Source organism: Rhipicephalus sanguineus, chromosome 11 (assembly GCF_013339695.2).
Source record: "Rhipicephalus sanguineus isolate Rsan-2018 chromosome 11, BIME_Rsan_1.4, whole genome shotgun sequence".
In the NCBI taxonomy this organism is placed as follows: Eukaryota; Metazoa; Arthropoda; class Arachnida; order Ixodida; family Ixodidae; genus Rhipicephalus; species Rhipicephalus sanguineus.
Genome location: NC_051186.1, coordinates 57,190,210 through 57,203,710, shown reverse-complemented (window position 1 = coordinate 57,203,710; position 13,501 = coordinate 57,190,210). Strand labels below are relative to the sequence as shown.

The 13,501-nt window shown below is 45.5% G+C and overlaps 1 protein-coding gene across 2 annotated transcripts in view; it reads left to right on the top strand.

Moving 5' to 3' along the window:
• LOC119374397 (inositol-trisphosphate 3-kinase A) overlaps positions 1-5,278 on the top strand; it is a 246,117-nt gene extending 240,839 nt beyond the window's left edge. For both annotated transcript variants that reach the window (XM_037644484.2, XM_049410827.1), the window contains exons 5-8: positions 106-255; positions 1,117-1,218; positions 1,737-1,808; positions 2,275-5,278. In XM_037644484.2, the coding sequence (XP_037500412.1) occupies positions 106-255; positions 1,117-1,218; positions 1,737-1,808; positions 2,275-2,520 (570 nt within the window). In that variant the 3' untranslated portion in view covers positions 2,521-5,278. The remainder of the gene's footprint in view (positions 1-105; positions 256-1,116; positions 1,219-1,736; positions 1,809-2,274) is intronic.
• Positions 5,279-13,501: the final 8,223 nt, after the last annotated feature.

The following is a 13,501-nucleotide window of genomic DNA, read 5'->3' as shown; positions in this document are numbered from 1 at the left end:
CTAGCTTGGTCCCTGCGATATTATTACAGGTGCCTCTTTACTATGAATTGAGACTGCACTTGTGAGCAATATTCATGATGCATGTTTGTTGTTGCTGTTGTGCAGGACATGTACGAAAAGATGGTGGCCGTTGATCCAGACGAGCCAACACCCGAGGAGCACGAGCTGAAGGCAGTGACCAAACCCCGCTACATGATCTGGAGGGAAACCATCAGCTCTACGGCCAGCCTGGGATTCCGCATCGAGGGCATTAAGGTGCGCCTCCTTCATCTTTTGTGGCTGTCGAGTAATTCGCACTGCAGCAATTAAGTGGCATCTTGGGTGACAAAGGGAAAACTTTTATATAGACAAAATGTACCCGAAATGATTGTATGAGACACTTGTATGCACCCCTTAAGTAATGGTCTCTGGGCCCTTAAGGGTCAATAAATGAAATGAAATAAAGGTAAAATTGCAAAATGGAACGACGTCAGGCTAGTCCGTGCTGCATAGTTTGAAGTGAACGACAGTGCGTACAACATGGACGAAGAGAGAACGATCACATGAGCGCTGATGTGATCGTTCTCTCTTCGTCCATGTCGTACGCACTGTCGTTCACTTCAAACAAAGGTACAATTATCTTGGGCTTTACCACAGCAGGCTGCTAGACCCACAGAAAGGGATCTACAGTCCACACCACAGGCTTCTAGTCCTTATGCAAGAAAGTTAACTGCACAGTCATGACATGTTTTGACTCTGTATAGTGAACTAATGGAATAATACAAAAAAAATCTCTTGCTGTTACTACTCTAGCTTGTTTGTCACAGCCCCGAAGGTCGCGGGATCGAATCCCGGCCGCGGCGGCTGCATTTTCGATGGAGGCGAAAATGTTTGAGGCCCGTGTACTTAGATTTAGGTGCACGTTAAAGAACCCCAGGTGGCCGAAATTTGCGGAGCCCTCCACTACGGCGTCTCTCATAATCATATCGTGGTTTTGGGACGTTAAACCCCAGATATTGTTTGTCACAGCACTCGTGTTTAAATGTAAAGGCTACTATGCCATTCATCCAAGATAGTCATGCTTGCTTGAGTTGACTCGAGAGCTTAATTTTCTTTTTCTTTTTGTTTACCCCTCAGAATCCCGATGGAACCTCCACAAAAGACTTTAAGACAACAAAGTCGAGGGAGCAGGTCTTGAATGCCATTGACACATTCACAAAAGGCTTCGACGATGCACTGGTGAGTCTTAGTAGCGTGGCACACTCGGGCAGCATCTTTTAGTACCTTGTTTTTGCTCTTAAAGTCATACGAGTATGCAACAAGCCATTATCATATGCTAACCACAGAAAGGATGAACAAAATTCTGCGTTTAGGATAATTAGAACGACCTGATCACTATTATTTCTGACCACGGGGACTCTATTCTCACTAAAAAAAGAATCAGATATTGTTTGAGTTCTAAGTTAATTAGTGTAACATCGTTTAGTAGTTAGCTTAATCAGCTTTCCACAACGTAATCTTCACTTCAGTGTGTAAGGCTTTTGCATTAGTGTCTTGTGCTTAAATCTATTACATAGTAGTATTAAACTAGGCATATCAAACACATGTTAACCTTTGGGTATTTAATCCCATTTCAAGTGAATGGACCATAGAACAAGCACCTTTAACTCACTGATAGCAAATCTCCTTGCATTTAGCTAGTGTATGTCACTATACTTGTGTACTTGTGACTCACTGGTGGCCGTCTCCTATTGCAGGGAAAGTACCTTCAGCGGTTACGGTCCCTTTACAACGCATTGGAGCAGTCAGAGTTCTTCTCCACTCACGAGGTATGTGCTCATCAGTTGTTCAAACAGAATTGTCTTTGAGGTGCGAGAGGTTTATAGCACCCGATCAAGAGCCTAGTAGACGCCAGTGATGTGACGGATGATGTTTCATTGCACTTTTGGGGATTGTCAACTTAGCTTTGGGTATTCCGGATAAAGTGCACTTGGTTACCATATTAAAACTGAGCCCTAAAAGGACACTACAATAATCAATAACATCAGGAGGCTTATTATTAAGTAAAGATTTGTGAAAATTATAGCGAGTTTTCATTAGTGTTCGCCCAAGCGATTGCAGAAGCCTTGTCTGGCCAGCCACATGTATACAAAGCATTAACCTCAAGGTTTTGCATTGCGATTTTTCTCCTAGTTTTGTACATGCAATCAGTCATCATGATGCATGTCTTACAAAAATTAAAAAAATAATCTATTGCAGATGTAATGAGAGCCTTTTATCTTTTTTTCCCCGCAGTTCATCGGCAGTTCCCTGCTGTTTGTGCACGACAGAGTGGGAGCCAGTGTGTGGCTGATCGATTTTGCCAAAACCGTGGCAACCCCGCCCGGCGTGTCCATCACGCATCGGCAACCCTGGGAAGTCGGCAACCACGAGGACGGCTACCTCATCGGCCTCTCGAACCTCATCGGCATCTTCGAGGAGCTCCTAGACAATCGCTGCGGCGGTTACTCCAAGAGCCTGCCACCCGAGATACCCGCCTAGGCTCTAGCCTCCCCGATGTGTGCCCCCCCTCAAGTCACAGCGTGGCAGCCCTGGACAGTGTTATTGTGGTGGCCTGTGCCCAGAGGACCTTGTGAACTTGAACTGAACTCGCGCGGGTAAAAGTGCCAACACCCCCGCTTCGCCAAGGGGCCGTTTTCGAATGGTGTTTGACACGGTGCATTGATGACTGCAGCCAAGAGAGTGCTCATGAAGTGAAAACCTAGTTTCCTCAAGGTGGCCTGCCAAGATTAGTCCTGTACGAAACTTGAACTCTTTCCGAGAACAATGCGAAACAATATGCGGGCAGCCTGAGCACAGCTGCTTACTTGTTCCATGGAAAAGGGTGCATTACATGCTGGATTCCTTAGAATTAACTTGTGAAGCCTGAGCTAATCCACCCATGTATAGCTGGAAAAGAGCCTGTTAGGTGGGATCACCCAGTGATTTTTCGCTGCGCTTGGTTACATTTGACCACTGCCGACATGACAAGCCTGCGCAGGCAGTGCTGAAACTGCAGCGTAATGCCAAGTGGCTTACTATACTGCCTTAGGCTCATTTAGTCTCTCGAAATAACAGCAAAGCGTAATTGCGAGCATCTTCACCCTGATATAAGAATGCCCCTCTCTTTGGTCAAAAGAGAGTCGTTACAGGGCCTTGTGGGTACATGCCACCAAGGAAATGTGTGCTGCATTCTTGCAGGGTTGCCTCGCTCCGCAAATTTTTGCGGGTTTTCGCGAGGTGGCGGGAAACGACATACCAATGCAATGAGACGTTTCTCACTTTGGCCATGGCTGTATCTCTGTGGGTGCTTTCTTTTTTTCTCTCACGCGCTCTGGCGAGCTGTGAATTCGAGCAACACGTTCCACGAGCTGCGGTCACCTTTCGAGGCTCCGGCATGATCCCTCTCCATTTAACGTGGCCGCCACGCACCCCCCAAAGCCTCGTGCAGTTTCAAGCCTGATAGTGGTTGGGCACTGCATATGCTAGCACTGTTAACGGTGGACCATGCAGTACAGTTGCCCGACAAAAAAAGCAGTTGACCCTAAAGTCTGTGTAAGCCTCGACATCCTTTTCACGAGAACTAGGCTCGGCCAACGAGCATCAGAAAAATGCACTCCGCATTGCACAGGCTCGCGAGTGTTCAGCTTCTGTGTGGCCACCATCTTTTAGAAGAAAAAAAAAGCGTTGCAGTGCCGATACACTGCTGTTGTTATTGTTGTCTTTTTTATTGAATTTTTGTAAGTTGTAAGCAGACTTGCGCAGTACGTGAGTGGGTGGAGAAAAGGTGCTGCTCCATTTGAGCACTTGCATGGATTTGCGTGTTCGGTTGCACGCTGGAACGCTTTGTAAAAAATTCGCTCGCTAGCACCTTTTTCCACCCTCTTCTTGTTCCTGCAGTGCTTTGTTGCTGTTGTTTCGCTCTTGCACCAGTGGTGTGCAAATGGAAGTAACGAAGGAGATACGAGAGTAGCTCGTATGAAGAGGCAGTGTGAGCTGCGCCTTCGATTGGACCAGATGTGAAGAGCTTGGGGCACGGTTATTGCCTAAAGTAGCGTATGCCGAGGAAGGCATCAAAATTGAGCTTAATGTACTGAAGATTCATCATAGGTCGCTACAAGTAGCTTGGAATTCATTGATTATATTGATGTTGCGGTAATTTGTGTATGCCTGCTAGGGATTTAGTGCTGGCCATTGACTAGCTCAGGTTTGTTCGCATCTTCAAATCGTGAAAGTGAACCAGTCAGTGTTAGGGCCTTAGTGTCGAAGGAGCGACTGCTGTTGCTGATTGGCTGCTGTGCTAGTGTTGCATTGTTGAGATAAATGGGCAGGCAAATTAATGTGCGAGCTTAGAGTTGGAACGTAAAGTCTGTTATGTGAATGAAGTAATCCTTTTAGGAGAGAAGTGACAGCACTTTACGTTGCTGGAATGTTTATTTCATCAAGTTATAACCCTGCACTGAATGATTGCAGTGCTGCTAATTCAATGCTTGAATCTGCGTAGCATTCGCAGTGTACAAGCAGTCAATCGTGCGCGCAGATTTTCGGGTAAGCAATCACATTCTTTTTTTTCTAACATTCTTTGCATATTTCATTCTCGGCATTCTCGAAGGCATTTTTACAGTATTCATCTGCAAGAGACTTGCACATTGCCATCTTTACGCGAGTGCATTGATTTGACGTGTTCCTTGTATTAATATAAGTGATACGATGGTTAGTATGGAAGTCTATTGCTTCTGCAAAAAAATTGCAAACGTTGTGAAATGTGTACATAACTTCCATTTTTATGGCGACGAAACGCGCAACCTTTCCCAATGGAGAGAGAGAGCATCCAAAAGTTTTGCCACTAAGCTTTCACCACACCTGTGTCATCGACTGTAGGGCTGTTCCACTTCGCGTGCACCTCGCGTGGAAAGCACTTCACGTGGAAAGCCTTACAGATGTATGTTGTAATCTTTTATTTGCTGCTTTTGTGCCATAACTAATGCGTGTGAAATGCATGGACGAGGCAGATCTTTTTTTTCTTCCAGCTAGAGAAAAAAAAAAATCTGATGACTACACCACCAAACTTTTTCTTACACACTCTCAACTGCATCATTGCCATCATGCACCTTGTGTTTTTTTTGTGTATGTGTAAATAAGAGCAGTGTTTATGTGTCTATTATTTAACGAAAGACTGTGGTTAGAAGTGTACATAGAGCAATAAGACTTGACTGTGTTTTCATCTTTCAATGAAGTAAAATATGTGTACTGAATGAAACTGGTGGACCTGTCCTCTTTCTTTAGTTGCCCTTGGCAGCACCTGCCATGTGCAAAAACTGGCAGGCATCACCTTAAGGGACACTATGTACAGAACTTGCAGTTTGAAACGCATCACTTCTTTTTTTACTCTAATGACTTCTATGAGCAGCTGCTCAAGATAACTACGTCGTCACTTCAAGTCTGGCTGTTAAAGGTAATGTTCGCTCTGATGTAAGTGTTCAAGTCTAAATTCCACCGATATTACACGAACTGAAGATGCTGGAAACGGAAGTATGTGCATTACTTGGCCGTAAATTTTTGATTTTCAACCTGCGAGTAGTGTACATATACTTTGAATTGAATTTCCCTTGTACATACTCCACAGAAAGGCACTTTCACCACCTGGGGAGGCTTGTTAAAAGGATACTAAAATGATACTGGTGTTGGCACTGCCTTGAACTATGAGCACAAACTTGCAAACTCAGCAGCTAAACTTCGTAGATTGCAATAATTACTCCAAATAAAGAAAATTAGTGCATTTTAATTAATTAGCCAACAATGTCTTGTTTCTTGTGTGAGTAATGTCCGTTGCACGGAGTAATCGAGCTGAAGGGCTAAAATTGTGCTGTCACGATATATAAAAGGTCCTGTACAGTCGAACCTGGATATGTCAATCATAAAAAGTACTCTGTGTATATGCAATTCAATATGTAAAATATTTTATAGGTCAGAAATATATTCAAGGGAATATTACACTGTTCGATGTACACAATAATTCGTTCTATGTGGCTTCAATATATGTGAGTTCGACTGTATACCCAAGGAGGCAGAAGTTCAAGAGAAGGTATGGAGGCTTGAGCTGATGAAAAAATTAAGCAGGAGATGTCGCTAGAGCCAACATTTCGACAAGAGGGCCTGTATTTCCCTTGATGAAGACTAGTCCTCCTGTCGAAATGTTGGCTACAGCGAAATTCCCTGTACAACGATATTTTTTTTTTATAACGATTAATTGTATACATGCAGGGTAGCAAACTGGTCATTCACACCAGGTTAACCTCCCTGCGTTTCCTTTTCATCTATTTCTCTCTCTGTATACGTGCACGTAATCTTATCGTGTTTTTCTTCCTGCGCCCAGTTCTTCAAATCACTAACAATATGCGCATTATCAGCGTGATGTAGCATTTGACAGGAAACTAGTGGATGCAGAGTTGACTTTGAGATCGTGACTGGCAATGATGGTCAAATAGGTACCTACAACGATTTTGATAATAAATTTATTCATGTTGAAGAGAACGTTATAATTACACAGTAACACGGGGAAAGAACAGCTTCAGGTGTATATATGTCACGTTGTGAGCGCAGGCAATGCGCTCACAAACTTCAAGGAGGGGGTTGGCCCCACTTTCCCATCAACTTACGCGAGGGAGGAACAAAAAGAAAAACAGGCAAAAGTTAGGCAGGTGTTGCACTCTTGAAACACAAGTGAAAACCTTTCTGCACTCACATTAAGACAATATGATATAGTACATATGTTTAGCAAATATTAAACTGGACCCTTTGAACGCCTTGTGCGAACCCCGTTTATCATGTTGTGCATGTATTTATGTCTTCCGGTCGTCGCGCCTGTCGTTGTTGCGCTTCTCGCTTCCGCAGTTTGGGATCCCCGTGTGTTTGGCATCTTACAGAAGCACGAGCCCCTTCCGTGCTCCTTCCGCAGTGGCAGAGTCGCGAGGCCGTCATCGCGAGCCACGAGGGCGTGCAAGCTCCATCGCTCACCGACACTTTACCGCCAACTAGCGCCGCTGGCAACAACTGACACCGCAGTAACTGCGCCTAATTTGACGTAAATGCGTAGTGCGCGCGCGCCCATTTTTAAGCGCAACAGCACTTACTCTGCAGAATGAAGCTTTAAGGAGGTGTCGGCTGCCCGCATACATTTTGTTTTTCCCTTGCAGTTCTTTCCGCACACAACCGCGGAGGGTTTTTTTAGTCACGGAGCGTTTCACGCCCAGGTCACCGGCTCCGAGGGGACCTCCAACAGAATCCTAAGGCTTTCGCCTTAATAATTGCTTCAGTGCAGCTTATCTTTGGGTCACTATGCTCATTGCAATCGCAGAGAACAGAGCGCGAATCTGCGCCTTCGGCTACGCATCGAGCTTGCGATCGATCAACTAATAAAATCGTCGGACTTACGTTTCTGCAGACGTAGCTGCTTATTTTTTGCGTTGATCGTGTTATTGGCGTTATCACTAATTAGCTTCGATCTGCCCAAGTAGCAGTTGCGCGGTTGCGATCGGCGCCAGCATTAACAAGGAAAGGCCGGTGTGTATTATCAGTTCGTTATCAGCTGTAGTCTGGTACAACTCTAGAAAGCAGCGGCATTTTCTCTTCAAAAAGGATGAATATGAGCCTCCACCGACGAGCGTGCATTGACATCACGTGCCGGATGGCCGGTGGGTTTCCTACATGCACCGACCGGCTCACGATTGGCACTATTTCTTTGGTCGGAGAAGCAACCGGCGGTCGCGCATTGACGCAGCAGCTAAATATCAGCGCCGCAAAGTCCGGTGAAAATGTGCCTCGAGTTGCAGCCTGCACACGTCCATTCTACGCCTGTCACATTTAAGTAGCACAAATAATAAGGTATGTTTACTTCGTTCATTATAGTTTTTTTTTTAATGTTTCCTATGACAGCTCTTAGACCACTTCGCCTGGCATGCCGCATGCTATGCAGCGACCCAAGTTCCCCGAGTGTAAGCGCGAGCGTTGCGACCGGCAAAAATAGTTTCGCGGCCTAAGTTTAGCGACTTTTACGCTTTTAGACCGTAATCGCGGCCACGTCGCGCAGAGCACGTGTACTCGGAAAGCTTCAGACATTGGAAACGTGTTAAACACTCTGAAGTGTGTCGATGAATGTCCGCAATGTTATGTGTTCTTGCGCTGCTGTCACCCGTGAAAAGCTTCAGCGCCAGGTGCCTCTACAGTAGTGAGTACTGATACACTCGAACTTGCGCTTGTGCCCATGAAAAGACTTTAGAGAGTTACACTGTTTTGGGGAGTCTTTGTCACACCAAGAGTCACACCCTTTGGGGAGTCTTTGTCATCCGGCACACCACAATACTCATCCGCGGCTTACTTGCGCTTCCTTTGTTGGAAGACGGGCGCGCCGCGCTCGCCACTTGCCACCAGCCAAGAATATGCAACGTCACGCTGATATCGCGTACGTCGTTTGCGTACTGAATGTGCCGGGCACGCTGTGTTAATCTTCAAAATTGGCTAGCGCGAAAATGGACAAGGATTGAGAAGGAACACTGATGTACAGGACAGGCGCTTTTGGCCAATTTTGAAGATTATGAACCAACTAGCCCAACAACGTATACTCTTACGCTGTGTTAATCCGCAGCAGCTCTGCGTGCACGCAGGAAACGCACGGAGCTCGTGACAGTGCGCATGCCCAGCACGCTGCAAAACGCACGGTTTCTTGCGGGCGTCCGCAGGTTTTGAAAAGCTTCGTCGCGTTTGTCGCGGCATCGGTTGCGGGCTCTGGCTCTGCGGCCTTTGCCGGTCGTTCTCGCGTCTTGTCGCATCTCCAAGCGAGCGCATTTTTCAATGTGGATCCGGCCGGAGTGTTTCGCTTTAGTTTGGTGGCACTATACTAACCGTGGGTTGAGTTCAAACCTGCCAGGGGCGTAGCCAAGGGGGGGGGGGGGGTTGTGGGGTTGAACCCCCCCCCCGAAATTTTTCAATTTTGCTTGAGTATATAGACACGAACACATACAAACGCACGCACGAACATACATAAAGTATGGTTGAACCCCCCCCCCCCCCCCCCCGAAAAAAATTTCTGGCTACGACCCTGAACCCTGCAATTGACCTGAAGATGCTTTCGTGTGTGCGAAGCGCAGATTCTTTCTGTGATCACTGGGAGGGGATGCATATTAATTATAACAGCGAAAATGCCGGGTTTAACGAAGATGCCTCAAAAATCGGAGAGGGCGGGAGCGCACGTGGGTGCTGCTAGGACAGTTCGTCACAAAAGACCGTGTAGCCATCCGCAGGCAAGTGTCAGCTAAATGCACGAAATCTGTTCGTGAAAGTTAATGCACAGTGTTAGGCATCTATTTTTTATTAAGATCGAGAGACAGCGCCCGATAAGCAACTGTGTCTCGACATGGTGGTCGCACGGCAGCGCTGTTGGGGTGTCGCGACGCGCGAACGCGAGCTTCGGCCCTGTCACCCGGCCGTAGTGGTGGTGGTTTCAGAAGCTGGCGCCTGGCATCGCTAAGTAGCAGACTAGCGGCTCCAGCGCGTGCAACGCAGCAGTCCACTTTTCAACCTTTACGTCCGTCCAACTATAGCCGTTCAGTGCGGGCGCGCTTCGTTACGTACGCATGATCTCGCGCGCATGCGTACGTGGGTGGCTGCCGACGCCCAACTGTATAATTAAAGCAGGGAAAAACGTGAAAGATAGATCACGGTTATCGTTGTGGGACAAAAACACGCCCCAGATAGACGTTGCAGAGTGACAGTATAAACTGCAGTCAAAAAAGACTCATTTTCACACAGAAAAGCTATGATTCTGTGACAAAACAAACGCACTTGATGAAGCAATGTTTGCAGAATAAAGTATACTTCATTGTACCACGTTTTCCACACCCTGCATGCCGTGTTGATGTTAATATAATGCTCCTGAAAACCGTGCACAACAGAATTCTCAATATAACAAAGTATTTACCATTTTATAGCATCACGTACATAAAACATGTATTTTTAGATCCAATTACAAATAATGTCTATCCGCAAACTCATAACAAAATTTCACTGCTGCCGCCATGACAGAGTGACGCAACACATGGAAACAATGGTCATAGGTTGAGTCACAAACGCACAAGTGCTGCATGACAGACAGCAGGCCCTCAAACAGCACCAAATCTAGCTGCTCATGGCCTCCGAATTGTACTGCCGGATCCCGAAGCCCCTTAGCTGGCGTGAGTCTGTGTCTGATTGGACTTCTTTATCACCGTGCAGACGAGGTGATAACGCAAAATGCAACTTCCTCCCACTCGAGGGCAACGCTAGTCAAGACCTCCATCGGCAAGAGAAGGGATGTCGCAGCTCATTCCCCATCATCTTGAAGTTGGAAAAGAAGCTATCTAGATGCTTATGCCGCAAGTAAAAAAGATTGGTGATACTGCTCAGCATAAATGTTGGTTTCGAATTGAAGCAGCTGGCCAATTTTTCGGATCTGCATGCACGGTGGTTGTCTGCGATATCAGCTTATAAAACTTGTGTTGAAGCAACACATAAAGGCAAGCGAAATTAAAAAAAGCTGTACCGAATCGAGAACGTCATGACACATTATGTGGATGTTGGAATATTGAGACCATGTTCAACATCACGTTTGAAATATTTTGCACTCTCAGCTTGTTCTTTATTTCTTTACGTCTGAGTGCTCTCTGAACACCGTTGAAATATTTTGGGGGTAATACACTGACAATCGCATTTGCACACACACACACAGAATTCATATTTATCTCTAGTATACTAGGGTCCCCTATTCCTGTCCGATACACCAGAAGCTAACACAGTGATCTGTGAACTGTTTATCAACTAATGGCAACAATTTCTGCCACAGATACCTGCTATGATATTACAGGCAGCTGCTGATTTACTGATTTTACCGATTGAAATTAAATTCTGCAGCTAGTCACGCATGCTAGCTGCAGAACTTATATTCAATCAGTAAAACCAGCTAGCCCAGTAACGAGTATTACTCTTTCTAATGACACCGCTTTGTGTTTCTTCTTCGTTAATTGATAGTTATGCATCTTTCCAGTAAAAACACGCACCAACTAACCCAGCACCAAGCATTAGTACCAAATAATATTTCTTCTATAGTGGGCACTGCCTTCTGGTCCCCCTCTTTCTAATGACACCCTTTTCTGTTTCTTCTTCAGTCACTGGTGGTTGCGCGTCTTTTAATAGCAAAGCTGTTCTTGGTCGCACCTTTCATGTCCGGGATCTATGGTAACGCTTGCGTGCATCGTAAACGAATATGCGCCACAGACATTGGGTAAATCCCACTACTCACCACTGGTTCACTAAAAATGAAGCCCACTACACACAACTTCCACTAAAAAAGAACAAGGCCCAACAAATGGAGTGTGCGTTGCCAATAGTCACACCACTGTCATGTGATACTATGTGGTTATAAAAAGTGGTGGCTATGCAACCACCTCAAAGCTTAACAAAGAGTGTTTAATAAAGAGCAGTGATAGAACATTACAGCTCATGATTACTGAACTGGATACGGAAAGTAGAAGAGGAGGTCTGAAAATTAATATGCATAAAACTAAAGTAATGTGGAACAATCTTGGCAGAGAACAGCGCTTTGCGATAGGTGGCGAGACACTGGAAGTTGTAAAGGAGTACGTCTACTTTGGACAGGTAGTAACCGCAGAGCCGAACCATGAGAGTGAAATAACGAAGAATAAGGATGGGTTGGGGCTTATTCGGCAAGCATTATCAAATCACGAATGGTAATCAACCACTATCCCTCAAGAGGAAGGTACATAACAGCTGCATCTTACCGGTACTTACCTACGGAGCAGAAACCTGGAGACTTACAAAGAGGGTTCAACTTAAATTGAGGACGACGCAGAGAGCGATGGAAAGGAAAATGATAGGTGTAACCTTAAGAGACAGGAAGAGAACAGAGTGGGTCAGGGAACAAACGGGGATTAAGGACATCATAGTTGAAATCAAGAAGAAGAAATAGATATGGGCCGGGCACGTAGCACGTCGGCAGGATAACCGGTGGTCATTAAGGGCAACTCACTGGATTCCAAGAGACGGCAAACGCGTGCGGGGGAGACAGAAAATTAGGTGGGTAGATGAGATTAAGAAGTTTGTGGGTATAACGTGGCAGCAGAAAGCACAGGACCAGGTTGATTGGCGGAACATGGGAGAGCCCTTTGCCCTGCAGTGGGCGTAGACAGGCTGATGATGATGATAGAACATATCGGATCATCTTGAGCAAAGGCTTCTTTGTAAACCTGTGTACAAGAGTGGTATGGTCCAGATGCAATAAAACTATACTACAGTGGGCTCTGCCTTCTGTTCCCCTCTTTCTAATGACACCCTTTTCTATTCCTTCTTCGTTCACTGATGGTTACGAGTCTTTGTATTCCAGTAAACATGTACCAACCAACTAGCCCAGCAACAAGCATTAGTATAAGTTCTTCTAGAGTGGGCCTTGCTTTTCTGTTCCCCTCTTTGTAACTTGTGGGCCCTACCTTCTGTTCCCCAATTCTGTCGCATCTTCGTTTGTTGGTGGTTACGCCTCTTTTTGTATTCCAGTAAGCATGTACCAACTACCCCAGCAACACATTATCACGTTACCCGACATTTGCATGCTTTGAAAAAAAAAAAAAAAAAAGAAATGGTGCACAAAGGTTTAAATTTTTCGCTCTTCTTCCAGAAATGGCAGAGGCAGATGATTTTTCTATATTTGAAACCAGAGTGCCGCAACGCTTGCACGTCTTTATGGAAATACAGCGATGTGACATTGTATACTTCTTGCAGCAGTTGACATCTGTGCATTGCATTGCTCTACAGCTACTATTCTACCTTCCCAGAAATAAGGATCTGTTCCAGCTACAGTCGAGTACGATTTTAGAAGGCAGCGCCGTTCACACCTCCTACACAGATGCACACAGGCCTGCACAAGTGAGTAAGTAGCATGTCATCGTAAGCAGCACAGTCAGTGACCCTGCCTTTGGTGGACACTGCCAAGTACACGAGCGTGACTATTTCTTTAGTCACGCAGGCAATCGACTGGTATGCTTTGGTCATCTGGCAGGGGGCCTCTCCCGTCTTTATAAGTTGTATATGAATATAGTAGTGAGGGAAAGCGCATGAGCACAGCATGCTTTTACGGTTACACAGAAATCGACACGTATTCCGCCACAATCGGTAGATATGGCCACTTTACCACTTTATTTAGAAACAGCACAGAATAAAGAAGATATGAAAAACAACTGCAGTGACTGCGACATTTTCTGCCACAAAGCTACAAACAGCAGCAAAAAAAACAGTGAAAAAAAGGGGGGGAGGCAGAAGAAAACGAAAAAATTTGAAATGTGCAGTTTCACGCTGCTCAGAAAGAAATACACATTCAGAGAAGAGTCCAAAGCATGAGACAAATGGAATTTACACGTATGCTTTGTCTAAAGTGATAGGT